The sequence below is a fragment of the Hetaerina americana genome, unplaced genomic scaffold (genome assembly GCF_022747635.1).
Source record: "Hetaerina americana unplaced genomic scaffold, ioHetAmer1.1.p SCAF_3, whole genome shotgun sequence".
Classification (NCBI taxonomy): Eukaryota; Metazoa; Arthropoda; class Insecta; order Odonata; family Calopterygidae; genus Hetaerina; species Hetaerina americana.
The window spans coordinates 64,121,688-64,137,438 of record NW_027286874.1 but is presented as its reverse complement, the minus strand read 5'-3'; the positions used below and the strand labels follow the sequence as shown (position 1 = coordinate 64,137,438).

Here is a 15,751-nt window from a genome sequence, read left to right as displayed (position 1 = left end):
AGAAGGAAGTGATGATAAAATCTACTCGTTATGAGAAACTCGGACGGTCTGACTCCCCGCGCGCCAAACACAACTCTTTCGCATCGAGGAAAAATTCCGACTGTGAGATGGGAAGAGCCACGGCATGGGCTGCCGGGAGAGAAACGGTTGGTTCCCTTCCCACCCACCGCGTGCAGACAGTCCCGGAGGGTGAGGGAGCTGGGACCTCGCCGCTGAGATCTGCCTCCAGAGCAGAGGATGTAGAAGAAATGGAGAGGAGAGAAAGGACGGCCCCTTCATCGGAAAAGGCCACCGGGGCAAGTGAAGGGGAGAGAGAGGGCGTCGCGAGAGGATCGAATGGGGGCGGTGGGAGGGGAATGGACATCGGCGGGTGAGGAATTGATGTGGGGAAGAAGCCAGGGAAAAAAGCAAGAAGTGGCTGATACAAGTTGTTGAAAAGACTGAAGAGAAAGGAGAGGAAGGGAAAAATGGGGCATATGAGTAGAAGTTGGGAGGCATCCGCCAGCAAACATCGATTAGGGAATACATTTAACACTTTCGTTCGGTAAAAACGCCAACCAAAATCTGTACAATAGTGAGTATATCACAGCTTCTTAATGTTTGCCTTTTCTTTCCTTAAAGAACTATCTTACGTGACTTTTCCTTGAACAAAGGATCTACTAATGCATCAATTGCAAGCATTCAAGTTTTTCAGATAAAATATTAAATATATTTTAGCCCAATGTTCAAGGGGCACACCACAATAAAAATACTATCCTGATTACCAACGAAAAAACCTACTATGGATAGGCTATCAATCTGAATTAAAATGCCAATAAAACTTCGAAAAACGTAATCGGCTGATACCTGAGGTGAAATTTTGCTTTCATTCTTCTCAAGCAATAGCTGAAGATTTTTATTCATCGTCAAAGACCACACTGCCACACATGTCGAAGCATTATTTTATTGCAAATTAATGCAAGCCATACGGACATTAGATGCCTCCGTGAAATGAATCAGGTACCGAAATGGGAATTACTTGAAAAATTTACAGAAAAAACACCTTTGAATGAAAAGTAATATGATCGGAAAAAAATTAACACTGCCGAAAGAAAGAAAGAGAAAGTTTCTCTTCAAATGAAACAAAGTTTAATCACAAATCGTGACAATATAAATAAATGGAGTCTCTCCCGTTCCCCTCATAATTAGTGAAGGAAATTATTGATTTTTCACATTTCGACAAACCCTTCGAAGAGGATGCGATACTCAGACCCACAATTGTGGCTACATACCCTCTATCGGGGGTCGTAATACTTCATACGCTAGTGAATTAAAAGACACAGAGAACAAAATCGAAGGGAAGTTGCGGGATGTATTAAAATAAGAGTACTAGTATGCCAGAAAATCACAATTTACGGCAATCCCACACGGATCCATTGAATTTTGTCGTTTCTCTAGAAGAAAATTAAACCTCACATGCGTAAATGATAGCCAATTTAATGAACGGGAGAGATGAAATAATAGCAATATCGTAGAGGGAATGCGAACAGAAGTTGAAGTTGGAGCGAACGGGAGTGAATAGGACGCTGGAATTACGGATCGTGAGATAAGTGTGTAGCTGTGGGACGGAGTAAAAAATAGTCCCCAAGGGAAATAGAAGACACCCGAGTCGTAAAGGAGAGGAAGAGAAATAAAAAAAATGAAAAAATAACTGGAGGCGGAGAAGACGATTCTGGCCCTGGTGCTGAGAGGCAGAGAGCGGGGCGAGTATGGTGAGAGGGGAGTGTGACGGGATGCTCGCTCCCATTGACTCCCCGAATGCGCTGGGCTTCATGAGAGTCTTCCCCTCCCCTTCCTCCCTCCCACCTCCTGCGCTAATGACCGCGGAAACCCTCCAGTGGTACGACGCGAGCTGCTTTCTCCAGCATCCATCTGGTCCCCTTCTCCGCCAGAATAACTCATTCCCTCCCTCTCGTTTTGCCCCCTACGCGACCTTCCATCCCTCCACACCGTTTTCCCTCTCGTCACCCCGAAATACCGAACTGGTAACGGTCAGATTTTTTTTCTTTTTCCCAATTCCCGACTCGTAACTCTCTTCAAACACTGCACCTCAACACCTGGCCGTCTTGTCATCACCTCCCCGCCCCCTCGCCAAAATTTTCTCCAGACCAGCACCTGAAGAGAAGAGTTCTCAATGACCACACAAGACAGAATTTTCATCTGTCCCGAGGAGTTGTTGAGGGGGAGGACGATTTGGTAGAGTGATCGAACGCGTAACGGAGCCGCGGTGACGACGGACGACGGAATCCGGGGTGGATGAATCCCAAAGTGGACCCGAGTCATTTTTTCGAGTCAATGACACTCGGTGTTGAAGAATGTCTAAAGAAAACAGTCGTACACAGAAGAGACGTTCCAAAAGAATCCTTTCGTGTTATCCTACCACTTCACGCACTATTGGTTTCTTGTGTAACGGTAGGAAGAGCGATCCGATTTTTTTCATGACAACTTCCTCGCCTAAATATCTCTCAGCTAACGTGGAATGCAAACGAATGGGCTCACCTTGATAAACTGTTGCATGAGTAAATTTGAGCATTTCCGTTCTCGAATCATCCCTATCTTCGACAAAATCCATCTTTCTGAAGTGCTGAACTCTTATCCTACACCGATAGAATCTTCCGTCCCCAATATTCCTATCGGTTTCTTTGGAAGGCTACACGTACATAATAATAAAAACCCTAGCATAGGGAACCTTAACGAACCATCCAATCGAAAACAACCTCCCCTGTTTATCCCATTCTAAAGAGGAAATTGTTTGGATGCGCAACGTCGAGTAAGTCTTGAAACGAAACGGTACATATGATCGGTTCATGCATATGAATATTACTGATGAGGTAACTGGCTGGCAACCAAACGCTAGTTAACATTCACGTGCGTATTCACTCACGTGTAAACGCACGTAAAAGGAAGGACATCGATAAAGAAACAGTTTTTCGATTCACGTGTTTTTTGTTGATTCTTTCCCTTCACCCAACATGAAATTCCTCACTGATTGCCGGACGATAGAATCTTCTCTCTCTCTTGCGGATTGGAGTCTATCTTTTTTTCATGGCTCGCGTGCGAAGAGGAAGAAGGTGTCGCTGCTTTGGCAGCCAGCGGACGTGGGTCACGCTGGCGGATGGATGCGTGCAAGTGAGTGGTCACCAGGAATGGAGTAGGTGGTAATCGTGCAGGGAGGCGAGCGACATGAACAACTCAAAGAAACTAGAGAGAATAACATTTGATAAACGCCCGCTATGGTTCACCGCAGAACGCCGACAAGAGAGAAGACCTCGATCTGGTGGACAAATTTAAGTATTCTGATGTATATCCACATTTTCTCATCGCTGTAAACTAAATACCTAATAACAATGATTTATTAAAATAGTATGAAAGTCAATAAGTCAAAAGCGATATTAAATTAACCCACAGCTATGTCTCGATGAATCTATTTGCTCATATGATCCGATGCATACTTTCATGTGTTATTTAACTAAATTAATTTCGTATCTGATATCATATGATATGATGTATTTTTGCCATACCAGATGATATACTAACACCAGATGAAAATTTTCACAGCTGAAAGTAACACAAAATATCACACTTGGTAGACTTATAAGGCCTGAAATAAGAAAATATAACAATTAGAACATTTTTTTGATCTTCAACAAATATTTGAAAATGACAATAAGAACGTGTTTCTTCTTTCCGGTTCAATCATTTATAATTCAAAATAGAATACCTTGAAGGTTTAATGATATGGAGATGCATAGAAACATACATTGCTTTTGTCTAATAACGATCAAAGAGAGCAAAGGAGAAGAGAAGTTGTGAAATTTATTGAGAAGTTGAGTAAAACTCGGCAGAAGTCAATTAAAAATTACAGTTATACTATGCTCTGATCCATTGAGTCTCTTCCGAATGCATTTTAGCAGTAAAGGGGAGACTATTTCGTCTTCACAGTCTCTAAATTCCTGCTTTCACTCTTGATGAGATTTAAAATCCATGGAATTTCAATTTGCGTTAAAAATGTCTATGAATTAATATTTAATGCAATTAGTCGTGATTACGCCAGAAGGTGATGAAACAGCTACTTTGAAATACGTATTATGATATGATGTTGAGATTGTATGAGTCACCTGGAAAGTCATACGAAAATAAACACATGCTTCCATTCCGATCTTTCTTTGCTGGACTAATTGTAGACCAAACCACCGACATAAACAGAGGCCAACTGGGAAGAAGGGCGCTTGTAATTGTGGATCTACAGTAGAGAAAACATTTAACGGGTTGGTTTTTCATCACGGGTATAGTTAGGTTGTACCGTGGCTTCCTGGATTCAAACAGTGCGGACGCAAAAAAAGGTGCCTGTCGAGTTCACAACTTTGCATTCACTCAAAGAGAAATCCCAAAGCACTCGGTCACGCCTGGATGTTGCCGCTGTGAGCGATACGCTTAATTTCGGCCTCAATTCCTTTGATCCCAGGTTTCAAAAATTGCAGTCATCAATAGGCAATAGTTACTCATTGTTAAGGCTTTCTCCCGGCTTCTCCTACTCTGCAACTTCCACATTCGTTCACTAGGACAAAGAACGATAATTATGGGCAACGCGTTTCAAAGTGACCTTTAAAAAAAATTTCCATTTTTACGTTTTTTCGTTGCTATCATCTCTGCCTTTATTTTACCTTCCCAACCATCCAACAATAGCCTCTCAACACCTTTTACCTTTCTGACCCTTAAAAATAAAAATTTGTTCTATTTTATCATCGGTTAACTTTTCTTTTAAAAAATTCAACAGCATTTTGAGGACTTGTATGACTGCTTTTTTGCCGATTTTCCAGGCCTTAACGGATATGCCATAAAAAGGAATTGTGCGAGAGCATTCGACGTTGAAAGATGATGGTGCGATTTATAATCGCATAAGGATGCTTTAAGTTTAACTCTGTGGGGAAATTTTTTTAAAGGAAAATCAACCTAAGTGTTGTCAACCAGTTGTCTTACGGTTATTGTGCAAAAATAAATTTATCCAAAGTTCATTATTGAGGATTCTTTTTGTAATGTATTTTCCGGGAGAGCTTCTTTGAAACTCACAATAATATGTTTCGTAATAATATATACACTGGTGAGTGAGGCTATTTTCCGACAATTCGATGGTCCGAATTACAATAACGGCTAATAAAATTAAAGTCGGCATTAACCACAGCACACGGATTTGTACCTGGACCTTACCATTAACCAAACATTGCCCAAAAGTGAAGACAAAATATGACGAATAGAGCGATGATTAAAACTCGTGTCCATAATTCATTTGTCATTATTTTAAGTTAACGTAGTTGCAGACATTACGAAACATTTTCCGAAACTTGTACAGCATTATTTTGTTCATAATACAATTCTTTTACGAAAATTCCGGATTATTACAGTTAAAATGAGCTTAATTCTCAGAGAGCCCTCATGGAATTTTCACGATTCTTTGAGTAATCTTCTCCGCACTCTCCACAGGCACAGTTCAGCATCCATACGAAATCTTCCCTTCTTAAAATAGAATCGGCATTTCAATACATCCCTAGTAACTTCACTACAGGAAGTCAGTGAAGGAGGTATTAACGCTAGCCCATCAACGACTAATTTTCAACGAGGATCATGCTCGTCTTAAAATTCCCCATCTAGCCAGCGACAAAACAATTTGCTATTCAGCTAAAGATCGAACGCTCTCGACTGATTCATTAATGACACCCACTTTGAATCGACCTTAACATAGAATCTGTATAATACCCCGAGAAAGGAATGACGACCACAACGATGCACATGGATTCGAATCCGGGAGACAATATAAAAAAAAGAAAAAGCACGACGAAAAGGAAACAGAAGCATTGGAAACAAATAATTGAGTTTATGAGAACGGATGAACAACCATACATTCGTAACAATCATACAAAGGGCAAACTTTTATTGCATGCGTCGGAGGAAGTGACTACGGATCTGCGGGAAAATTCACTTCCGCTATCAACGTTCTCTCTCTCTTTCCTCCCCCTCTACTTCCACTGCGCACGTCCTTCTCTCCCAATCTCTAGCGCTCTTGTCTCCTATTACTGCCTTTGAGGTCGTCTGAAAGCACCGCGCTACCCTGGGCTCTTCCCGAGCTTCGTGATCTCATCATCGTCCGCTCGTCCTCGGAGATGCCAATTTTCCACCATTTCCACCTTCTTCCTCTTCCCCCGTGCCCCAGCCCGTGAAAATGAGCCCACCTAAACCTGCAATTCCTTCCTTCCAGTTCTATCCGTCCCGATCCTCCACCCTCCTCTCCTTTTCGACTCCATACGCTCGCAATTCTCCTTACGGCCCCCATGCGTCGCACGCGCGCGCACACACACACATCAGCATCTCGGAGTTCCACCCTCCGTCATCGCACTCGAGATTCGTCAGGGAGGGCGGACGCCACCATATAGCAATCCTCTTTGATTTATCTCCTCACCGACGACGACGCCTGGAATAAATGCGCATCACGACGTGCACGGGGCACAGGTGGAAAGGGTCCGCACCCACCTCCTCCTTATTTCTTGTCACGTAATGGATTCAGTTCATGGCTTACGCCGGCCGACTATAAATGGGATCCGGAAGGGCGGACGCCTGGGGTTAATCCGGCTACGATAAATGATCCCTTGACGTCCTCTCCTTAGGCCTATACGAGGTCTTAGCAATTTAGGAGGCCCGCTGGGTCACATCCCCCCCCTCCGATCCATCCATAATAATCACCCCGAGATTATTGGACTAGATAGGCAAGGCGATATTTAGTTCGAACCGAGCCAAGCCTTAGGGGGTGTGATATTCACACATTCAGGGAAGTGGGGCCAGCTCCATATCCCTTCGCCAACCTTCGGTGTGCCGCGAAGTTCAAGCATGCGGAAAAGTTAGCAGCTTGAAATTTAAAATGAGGTCCACGGGCATAGATTGGGATTCGATCATCCCGGGATACTTCAGCCATTAGCCGAAATCTCAACCCAGAAGGCTACCGTGCCCTCTTAAACGGGTACCAATTAACGAAGAAAAACGAGGGCTTTAACAATTTATTTTCTTTGCTGTTTTTTATTAGGCGCTGGTAAAGTCTAGGAAAAAATGGAATAAAGGTAAACTTCTCCAGGCTACTGTATCCTGAAATACACGGCCGTAGAGTTTCACTTACGCTTACTTTACTTAGCCAACGAAAGTATTTGTTACTTGGTCTAATTATTCCCAATCGTGCTCCTCGCGTATTCTTATATCTCAGATAATTGGGAGGGCATCAAAAAGCAGCAGGATAGTCCTTCCTGGGGACATGCACACCCGTTTGACATGGGTTTAGCTAAAAATAAAGAGGTATAATAATACGAACTGACCCCCGCTAGCCACATGATCAAGAGTTGAAAAAATCAATTAGGGAGAAGGGAATGTGGATTCGCCAATTCCAAACAGCGTTTCATTCATATCTAGGTTCCCCAGTCGCAGGTTTCCGAATTCTTAACTAGCTCAACAAAAGACGGATAAAGTATTAAAGGAAGATTGACATTAGATGTTTAATTATTCTCATAACATTTAAGTCCTTGGATGAAAGGATGCAAGAGAAGGTTATATTGAACATTATCAAATAATATGAAACTTAAGATAATGCCAGGTAAGGCATTGATATCAATGAATCTTTGAACCGGATGAAACGTTCGCGGGCATGATCTGGACATAAAATATTATTTTTCCCTTTTATAAAAACTATCAATCTGTCATTATTAATCACTGATATATATTTAAATACCATTTTTAAAAGAAAATAAAAACGATTTAATAATTTTATGACTAAAAATTATAGCAGTTAGCACATCCAGTTCCAAAGACCTTGTTGGAGTAACTTATTAAAATATGAATTGATTCCTGGGATTATAGGGAAAGTGGCCATCAGAAATAATACTAAAATAAGAGCTATACTTAAAACTATGGTGAGATCAAAGAGACACGAAAGATTACGCTGAAATAAGCATTAGAGAAATTTGGTATGCATGTTTTAATATGATATGTGACGCTAGCATCAGTATAACCATAAACACAGTAATCAACCCGAAGGTCGGTTTAGTAGGTGACGGTAGAGATCACCCAGTACTAAGCCCTATACGGCGTGTGAAAATTCACACATCAGGGTACACACACTCAGGGTTCACACTCGTTCACGTGCTTCAGTGAAATGTTTTCGTGGGATCTAATTAAGTTTGAAGTAAGTAAATTATATTCATGTATATATATATATATATATATAATTTATACATATATATGTATAATTTACATATATACAAATTTACATACCATAAAACCATAAACACAGTAATCAACCAAACCGACGAAGGTCGGTTTAGTAGGTGATGGTAGAGATCACCCAGTACTAAGCCCTATACGGCGTGTGAAAATTCACACATCAGGGTAGGGGGCCCAGATCCTTTCCCTGTGCCTGTTATGGTTTCCCAGGAAGACCTGGTACCCGAAAAATCACATAGCTTGGGTGGAGCTGCACGTGCCCAGAGTGCCTTGCCCGGGAATCGAACCCGGGACCATCCAGTCAGTAGTCCAACGCTCTACCCACTGGACTACTGCCACCCAGCAATTACTATTACCTACTTTAACTGAATCTGAATTGTCATCGTAAAAAAATTTCAACATTAGGCCACGTGGAATGGATATTTTGAAACAGGATTTAAAATGCAATCGGGAACAATAGGCCTTTTTATAAAGTTCCTGTGCGAACTTTGAAAGTTGTGCTGATGAGAGCTTTGTCTCAATAACTACACAAAAATTCATGAAAAAAATTCTTACAATGGAAGGACATCCCGATAGAAACCGTCAATTTTGTCTAAGCAATAGAATTAAAAAAACCAAAATTTTAAGAATCTTATCCGAAAGGCTAGTACCTTTATGTTTAGCTTTTGAGAACTAACCACGCTTTTAATTTTCGAAATCTTAAACTTAATAAACATGAAAATATTGACATTTTTATTATATACATAATCTCCCAGTTAAATGGGCAGCTTGATTTAGTGGAGCCTCCATTGATATACTGTAAGTCAGGAAACCGTTGGTATCTGTCGTACCTTGGAGAAATTCATGCATAACAAGATCTAAGACATGGCCTTTTTTCAACATATATAAAAATAAACAAAAAAAGGAAATGCAAATTTTTTCTGCCATAAAGAATGATAAAAAAACGAAGAATACATGAAGTCTCACTCCCGCTTAAAATTATACAGTTTGGTTCCTCTTAAAATTCAAGCGTGAATACATTTAGTATCGAGCGAATTATTTACAATGTAAGTCTCCGGAAAAATGACTATTTAACGATCTTTTATGACCTGCTCTACCTATGACACTTTTCTTTCAAAGTTTAGATCGTCCTACTAACGTCTACTTACATGATCATAAGAATTGGATACCGTTTTTCGGGGAGATATAATTACTTATTTGACAAGATTTTTACACAAAAAAAATCACCATATTGTGGCGTATCACTCCAGATTCCATTCAATTTGACAGAGAAAAGCTTTGAGATGAAGGGATATAAGCCAAAGACTGAGGAGATCCTCTCTTTTGATTTACATATGCAAATTGCTTGACGCCTCCCACTGGCCGGAGGGGAACCGACTGACGACGATCGAACACGTGGGCGAAATATACGTAGAGTTTTCGATACTCCGCGCGGAACTGCTCATCGATTTCCGGGCCCACGAAACCAGTTTAGCCGTTAACCATGCAGCTAATTATCATGGGAATCGCAGCGTAGGATCCCTGAACTAGAAGTGGTAACGGGGAGTGTGAGGCGGTGGGACTGCCGTAGGGGGTGGGCTAAGTTAAGGGGTGAGCTGGGCGGGGACCTGGCGAGGGAGGGAGGGAGAGCGATGGACAGTAAACGGGGAAGAAATACAAGAGGGGCCACGAAAGGGGGCGGGGAGGGGAATCGAAATCACGGGAGGCAGAATCTGAATGGCGATTTAAGAACTATTGACCGAGATGGCGAAATCTCTCCCTCCGGAGAAAATTTTCTCCATTTCTCCCCGCATCAAGGAAAAAGAAGACTGGTCAGGCAAACAAACGGACTCGCCTAAGCCTTGCAAGACGTGCTGGCCCGGTAGATAAAGCGTTCGGCTGTACACTATGAGATCCGGGGTTCAAATGCGGACGATGTCTTTGATTACCCTGGCCTCGAGCAGAGCTGCGTGATTATCGGGATACCAAAACTTCCTCTGCAGTGAATTCACTGCTCCTCCTTATCGGAATGGCTGTGATTTCAAATTCTGGAAGTTTCACATTCACCTGATGAATTTACTCATCCATTTTTATCAAATCGAATTTCATATCGACATTATTTGGAAGGTTCGTATAAATCAGTAAAAATATTCGAGGAATAAAAATTATCAATATTTGAATCAAGTATTAATAATTAAATAAATACGCTCTTTTCCAGACCAATTTCGAGCGGTTTCGTCGAAAAATACACGAACTCAATTGGATGGATGGACGGGAGCTAAACTATCGAGTATAGAATCCAGTAGTTTTCGATTACGAACACGTATTGAAGTGGGTATGTCATTTCTAAAAGTCGACCTTCCTTGTAGGTTCCACAACTAATTTATTTCCTGCCAATCACCAGTTAAAACTTAGTAAGAGGTGAGTTCTACCCACCCAACATTTTCTGTTCTCGTTGAAGACTGGTAGAGTCTGCGGCCCATTTTGGGAATATTCCAGTTTGCCCGGTTAGAACACATTGAATACATTTCTCATAGAAACTTATAAAACAGTGCGAGTTACTCCCTCGACCTAAGTGAACATTCGTGACCAACTATTAAACAACGTACGCTCCCAAGAGAAGCCAACCGAGAACCAAGCGGACGAAACAGAGGAGAATACTTTTATAACTTCCTGACATCAAAGGCTATCATCTTACTGAATCGATTCACCCAATGATCATACGTGGGTAGTTCAATAATTCCATAGAAACTCCCAAGAGACGGCACTCGTAGTATTGGTAAAAAATTTCACTTTCGTGGTGAAGGGTAAACCTCATCTCTCACTAGACTGCTGTTACTGCGCTTAGTATCGGTAAAGGATTTCACTTTCGTGGTAAAGGTTAAACCTCATCTCTCACTAGACTGCTGTTAAAGTCAGCTTTATCCAACAGGTGGTATCCTTTTCATAGCCGATTGATGCAACAATCTTTTGTTTATTTAGAAAAAGAAAAGAGATGAGTTTTGTGTGGTGATCAAACACCTATTTAAGAGGCTTAACAACGAAAGAGATAAAAACCGAGTTGGATAAGTTTATGGCACATTTGACCATGTATTTGCGATTGTTAACAATGGAGTAGATGAGTTTAAACGTGGCCATAGAGCCACAAATGATGAACATCGTTCGGGACGTCCAGTGGAAGTGACTTGCTAGGAAATGTTTGGCAAAATCCATGATGCGGCTTTAATAATCGACGAACCACGAAATAGTTGATGCCACAGGCATATTACCAAGCACGTACAGTGTTTTCAATTATACACGAAAAATTGAGTGTGAAAGAAATTTCGGCAAGGTGGGTGCCGCGTTTTCTCTCAGCGGAGAATAAACGCAATCATGTGGTCGATTCGGAGGCTGATTTGGCGATTTTTCGTCGCAATCCTGACAAGGTTCTGCATGATACAAACTGTAGGCGAAACATGGATACACTATTACACTCCAGAGACAAAGGCACAGTCCTGACAACGGATTTCTATAGTTGATCCGGTTCCGAAGAAGGCAAAGACGGTGAAATCGGCCGACAAGGTGATGGCCACAGTTTTAGGGATGTAAGTGGAATCATCTTCATCGATTACATGCAAAAATAGCAAACGAAAAGTGGAGAGTAGAATGCGTCGATATCGCATCGGCTGAACGAAGAAAAAAAGGAAAAAGGTCCTCATTTGGCAAAGAAAAAACTTCTCATGAGATGTTGAAAAATAAAAATTAATCTACCCAAATTATTTGTTTTTCTATTATTTATTTAGGACATATTGAATGACCCATGTATTTAAACAACTCCTAACTCGAAGGTTGGAATAACGCCTGCCTTGGAAATGTCTGCAGTATGATATAACCATGCTGGATGAACTTCCGCGCCCCAAATTAGACCGTCGGCATGTGATTGTTCTTTGAATTGATCGAAGCCGTACATGGCAGGTGAAATTCACACATCAGGGTAGGAGAGCCAGTTCCTTTCCCGGTTCTGCCTATGGTGCCCCAGGAAGATCTGGAACCCGGAAAATCATACTGCTTGGATGACGAAGCTGAGGATGCCCCTGAGGAGTCACCCGGAATTGAAACCGGGCCCTACAGTCAGTAGTCCAGCGCTCTACTCACTGAACTACCATACCCTCGATCCAGATTCCGTCCAAATTTATTTGTCTCTGAACCTGATTTATTTAAAATAATATGAACACCATGCCACCTGCTTCAAACGCGAGGGATTACATAAGCAACCAAGGATTCAATGTGAGAACCCGTCAATACTTTGCGACTAACTTTCACACAGCACATATTAATAACATATTGCGTTGGTAGCAGCAAAAACGATGCCCTCAAGGCAGCAAAATAACTACAATGCGTCATTATATACACCGAAAACATGAACTCTCATTTAAAGTATTAAACCTTCAGACTGATAATTGTATAATGCTTGTAGTTTTTATGAAAAGTTCATGTGCATGTGTTCGGGAGCGGTTATGCTATTTACGCTATAAGATGGACGATTGTGCGACATATTTTTACTACGTCATTGTGAAGATAAACCATCGTGGATCTTGAATCGCAGTCGACACCGGAAATTTAATTGCACAATAGTGGCGCAGAAATAACTGGAAGTTTCGCTTCCCGAAAGTGTGTCACGCAGACTGAGAAGAAGAAGAAGATAGAGAGCGGTGCCGTCGGCAGGATAGGTGTGGCCGATCGTGCGGCCCCGATGCTAAGAAGGAACGCCCTTCGAAATAAAGGGTACGCACCCGAGACCGCACGTGCGTGATGCCGGGGCCGAATGTTTGGACGGTAAGAATGGAACGCGAGGTGAGGGCTCACCACTCCTCCTCGAGAACCAACAACCGCACACTCGTTTAGATGCGTGGAAAAAATGGCGTAAGGGTAGGGATATATGTTTCGCTTCTCCTTACCCCAACGGGGACGAGCTAACTGATTACCATAGTCGAACTCTTCTCACTTGGAACCTCTTTTTTCCGCGCATTTCGCATAAAATAGAGAGGAGGGAGTTGCTTAAATAATATGAAAACAAATTATGCTGATATGTATGAAAAGACGTATAGAATCATCCGAGGTGAGCGTCAAACTCCAGGGACTATAGCATTCCAGATTGGAAGAATTAATGCAAAATAACCTTCCTCGTGCACTATTCTGACATATAGCAGTAAAAACTCACAATTTTCTGCAAGTCAAATAATTAAAATAAAGTAAAGTATTAGGTCATGCTTTGTGTGCCCTAATGGTGGGCTATTGCGAGATTGTCATTCAAAATCCCATTCCGTTTTGTGAAATGAAATTTTTCGTGGAGGAAAAATATTCCTGGTAAATATCAGTTGTGTATAATCAAGAGTAGTAACGTAGTTTATGGGTCAAATCATGTAGTAATAGTTATTTAATTACCCAGTCGTTACAAATTCTACCGCTAAAGATGTATCTGCTTCTAAATCCATGATTAAACTTTAATATTACATTTGTATTTCAAAAGGTCGCATGTTTTATGTGCTGTATTATGAAAGTTTATTTTCTGTGACAACTGCTTACCTTTCCACCTATGACCGCCTGCACGGTGACTACTTGACCAGCACGATGGTACTCCAGTACCTCCCCGGGAAGGACGTATCCGACTCCGGGGTCGAACCATACCAGATCACCCTGAAAACAAAAGAAAACAAGGCCAATTACAGAGAGAATAAAATGCCCATCACGAACATTACACCCGAAATAACTAAGATCAGACTTCACCCTGTAAATAAGCAACTGTAATTTAAAAATCACCGGCCATATTTTCATCTCGTATGATACATGATGATTACTTAAGAACAAAGGTAACTTGAAATTTACCCCGCTAGTAACTAAATAAGAAAACCCTTATAAATGCAATATATAAAGAGAATTTTAACTAAAATTTCAGGCGAAAATTTTCTCCCGAAATCTATCGAAATTAACAAGAATAAATCGAAAATTATCTCCAGAAATAACCGTACCACGTTAGCTCGAAAGGAACTCCTGGTTCTAGGGGACATTGCCAAGGACTCCTGTTGCTTCTGCACCTTTCTCTTACTACGTCTCCGGCGTGAGCCGCGGGATGGTTGTTGTTGTGAATGTTGACTCTGCTGTTGCTTTTGTGGCTGCTGTTGCCGTGGCTGCTGCTCCCATTCTAAACCCCTAGCACCCACGACCGGCACGAATATGTCGTCTTTTGGGGGAACCACAGAAATCACCCTCTCGAGCGAGGGAGGTTGCGAGTACGAACGACGGTTTGCAGGGCGAAATTGACGCTCCTCGTCACTCTGGTCGCCCCTTACTCCAAGGGCTTGGACGGACGAGATGGAATGCCTATTCCTCAGCCTCGCCTTCTTCACACAGTGGGGGGTCGCTATTTTTGGCGCCGACTTCTCCACTGAACCCTGAGCAGCATCCATGGGTTTTGCCCGCTTGGGGGAAACCAATGGAGTCGAGGTAGCATGAGGCGTGGCGCGCCCGGAGTTCCTTCCTCTGGGGGCATCCACAGGGGGATAATCGAATTCGCTCTCGGCGTGGGCGCCCCTCACAAACCACAGTGTTTCCGCGGACCTGGGCCGCCTGATTGAACGGGACACCGGCGCCGCCCTTGCGCCATCCCTTGCCGCCCTATCTCCCGGATCCCTTGTGATCTTCGATTCGAAACTTTGGGCACGGGGGACAGATGACTCCTTTGCCGAGGAGCGCTTCCTTCTATTCCTTTCGGCTTCCGGCTCGCAATCGAGGGAATAGGTCCTCCTGGCTCCACGGCGCTTGGGCTCCGCGGGTGTCCACCCGACCTCCTCCGCCGCCGCTTTGTCCTTGCGGGATCGAAGGCGCTGTCCAACTAGAAGCCCGGCCGCCCTCCATGGACTAAGCGACCTGCCGGACTTTTCGCCGATTCCACGCTGGCCGACACCGCTCAAGTTACCAACACTCTCCTCCAATTCCAACCAGCGGCGTCGGAAACGCAACCCAAACCCGGTGACTTCAACGCTCGCGCGAGCGTCCGCGAGACTCCACTCGTACCTTTTGTGCATTTTCAAATTATGAGCAGCGTTCACGTTTGCCGTTCCGCTACAAACAAAACTATTTCACAAACCATACAGTATTGTGCATACGGTCCTTCTCTACCCGAACATATTCAAGTGCCATCACTAACCGTGGTCAAATTTAAATGAAACCTCCTTCAACCATGACCCTGCAACTGTAGACGCGGAAGACACGGGGAGCAATGGGGAAAGGAGAGCAAAACCTTGACGAGGGGTGAAGCCAAATATAAGGTTCAACAACAGCAAGACCGAAATATGGAACGAGAGTACTGCCAAACGGAGCTTCGATCTGAATTTCCTTCGATGCCACAGCCGAAGACCTGGTCAAGTTGACATCTTCCCTTAATCTTGGCAGGGAGCGTATCCGTGTCGAGGTGTACAGTTCAAGGCGGAATGGACGC

General features: G+C 42.8%; 1 protein-coding gene across 1 annotated transcript in view; it reads right to left on the bottom strand.

Moving 5' to 3' along the window:
• Myo10A (Myosin 10A) overlaps window positions 1-15,338 on the bottom strand; it is a 247,824-nt gene extending 232,486 nt beyond the window's left edge. Inside the window, exons 1-2 of the mRNA XM_071587864.1 lie at window positions 14,283-15,338; window positions 13,840-13,950 (exon numbers count right to left, since the gene is read on the bottom strand). Of these exons, the coding sequence (XP_071443965.1) occupies window positions 13,840-13,950; window positions 14,283-15,338 (1,167 nt within the window). The remainder of the gene's footprint in view (window positions 1-13,839; window positions 13,951-14,282) is intronic.
• Between the last annotated feature and the right edge of the window lie 413 nt (window positions 15,339-15,751).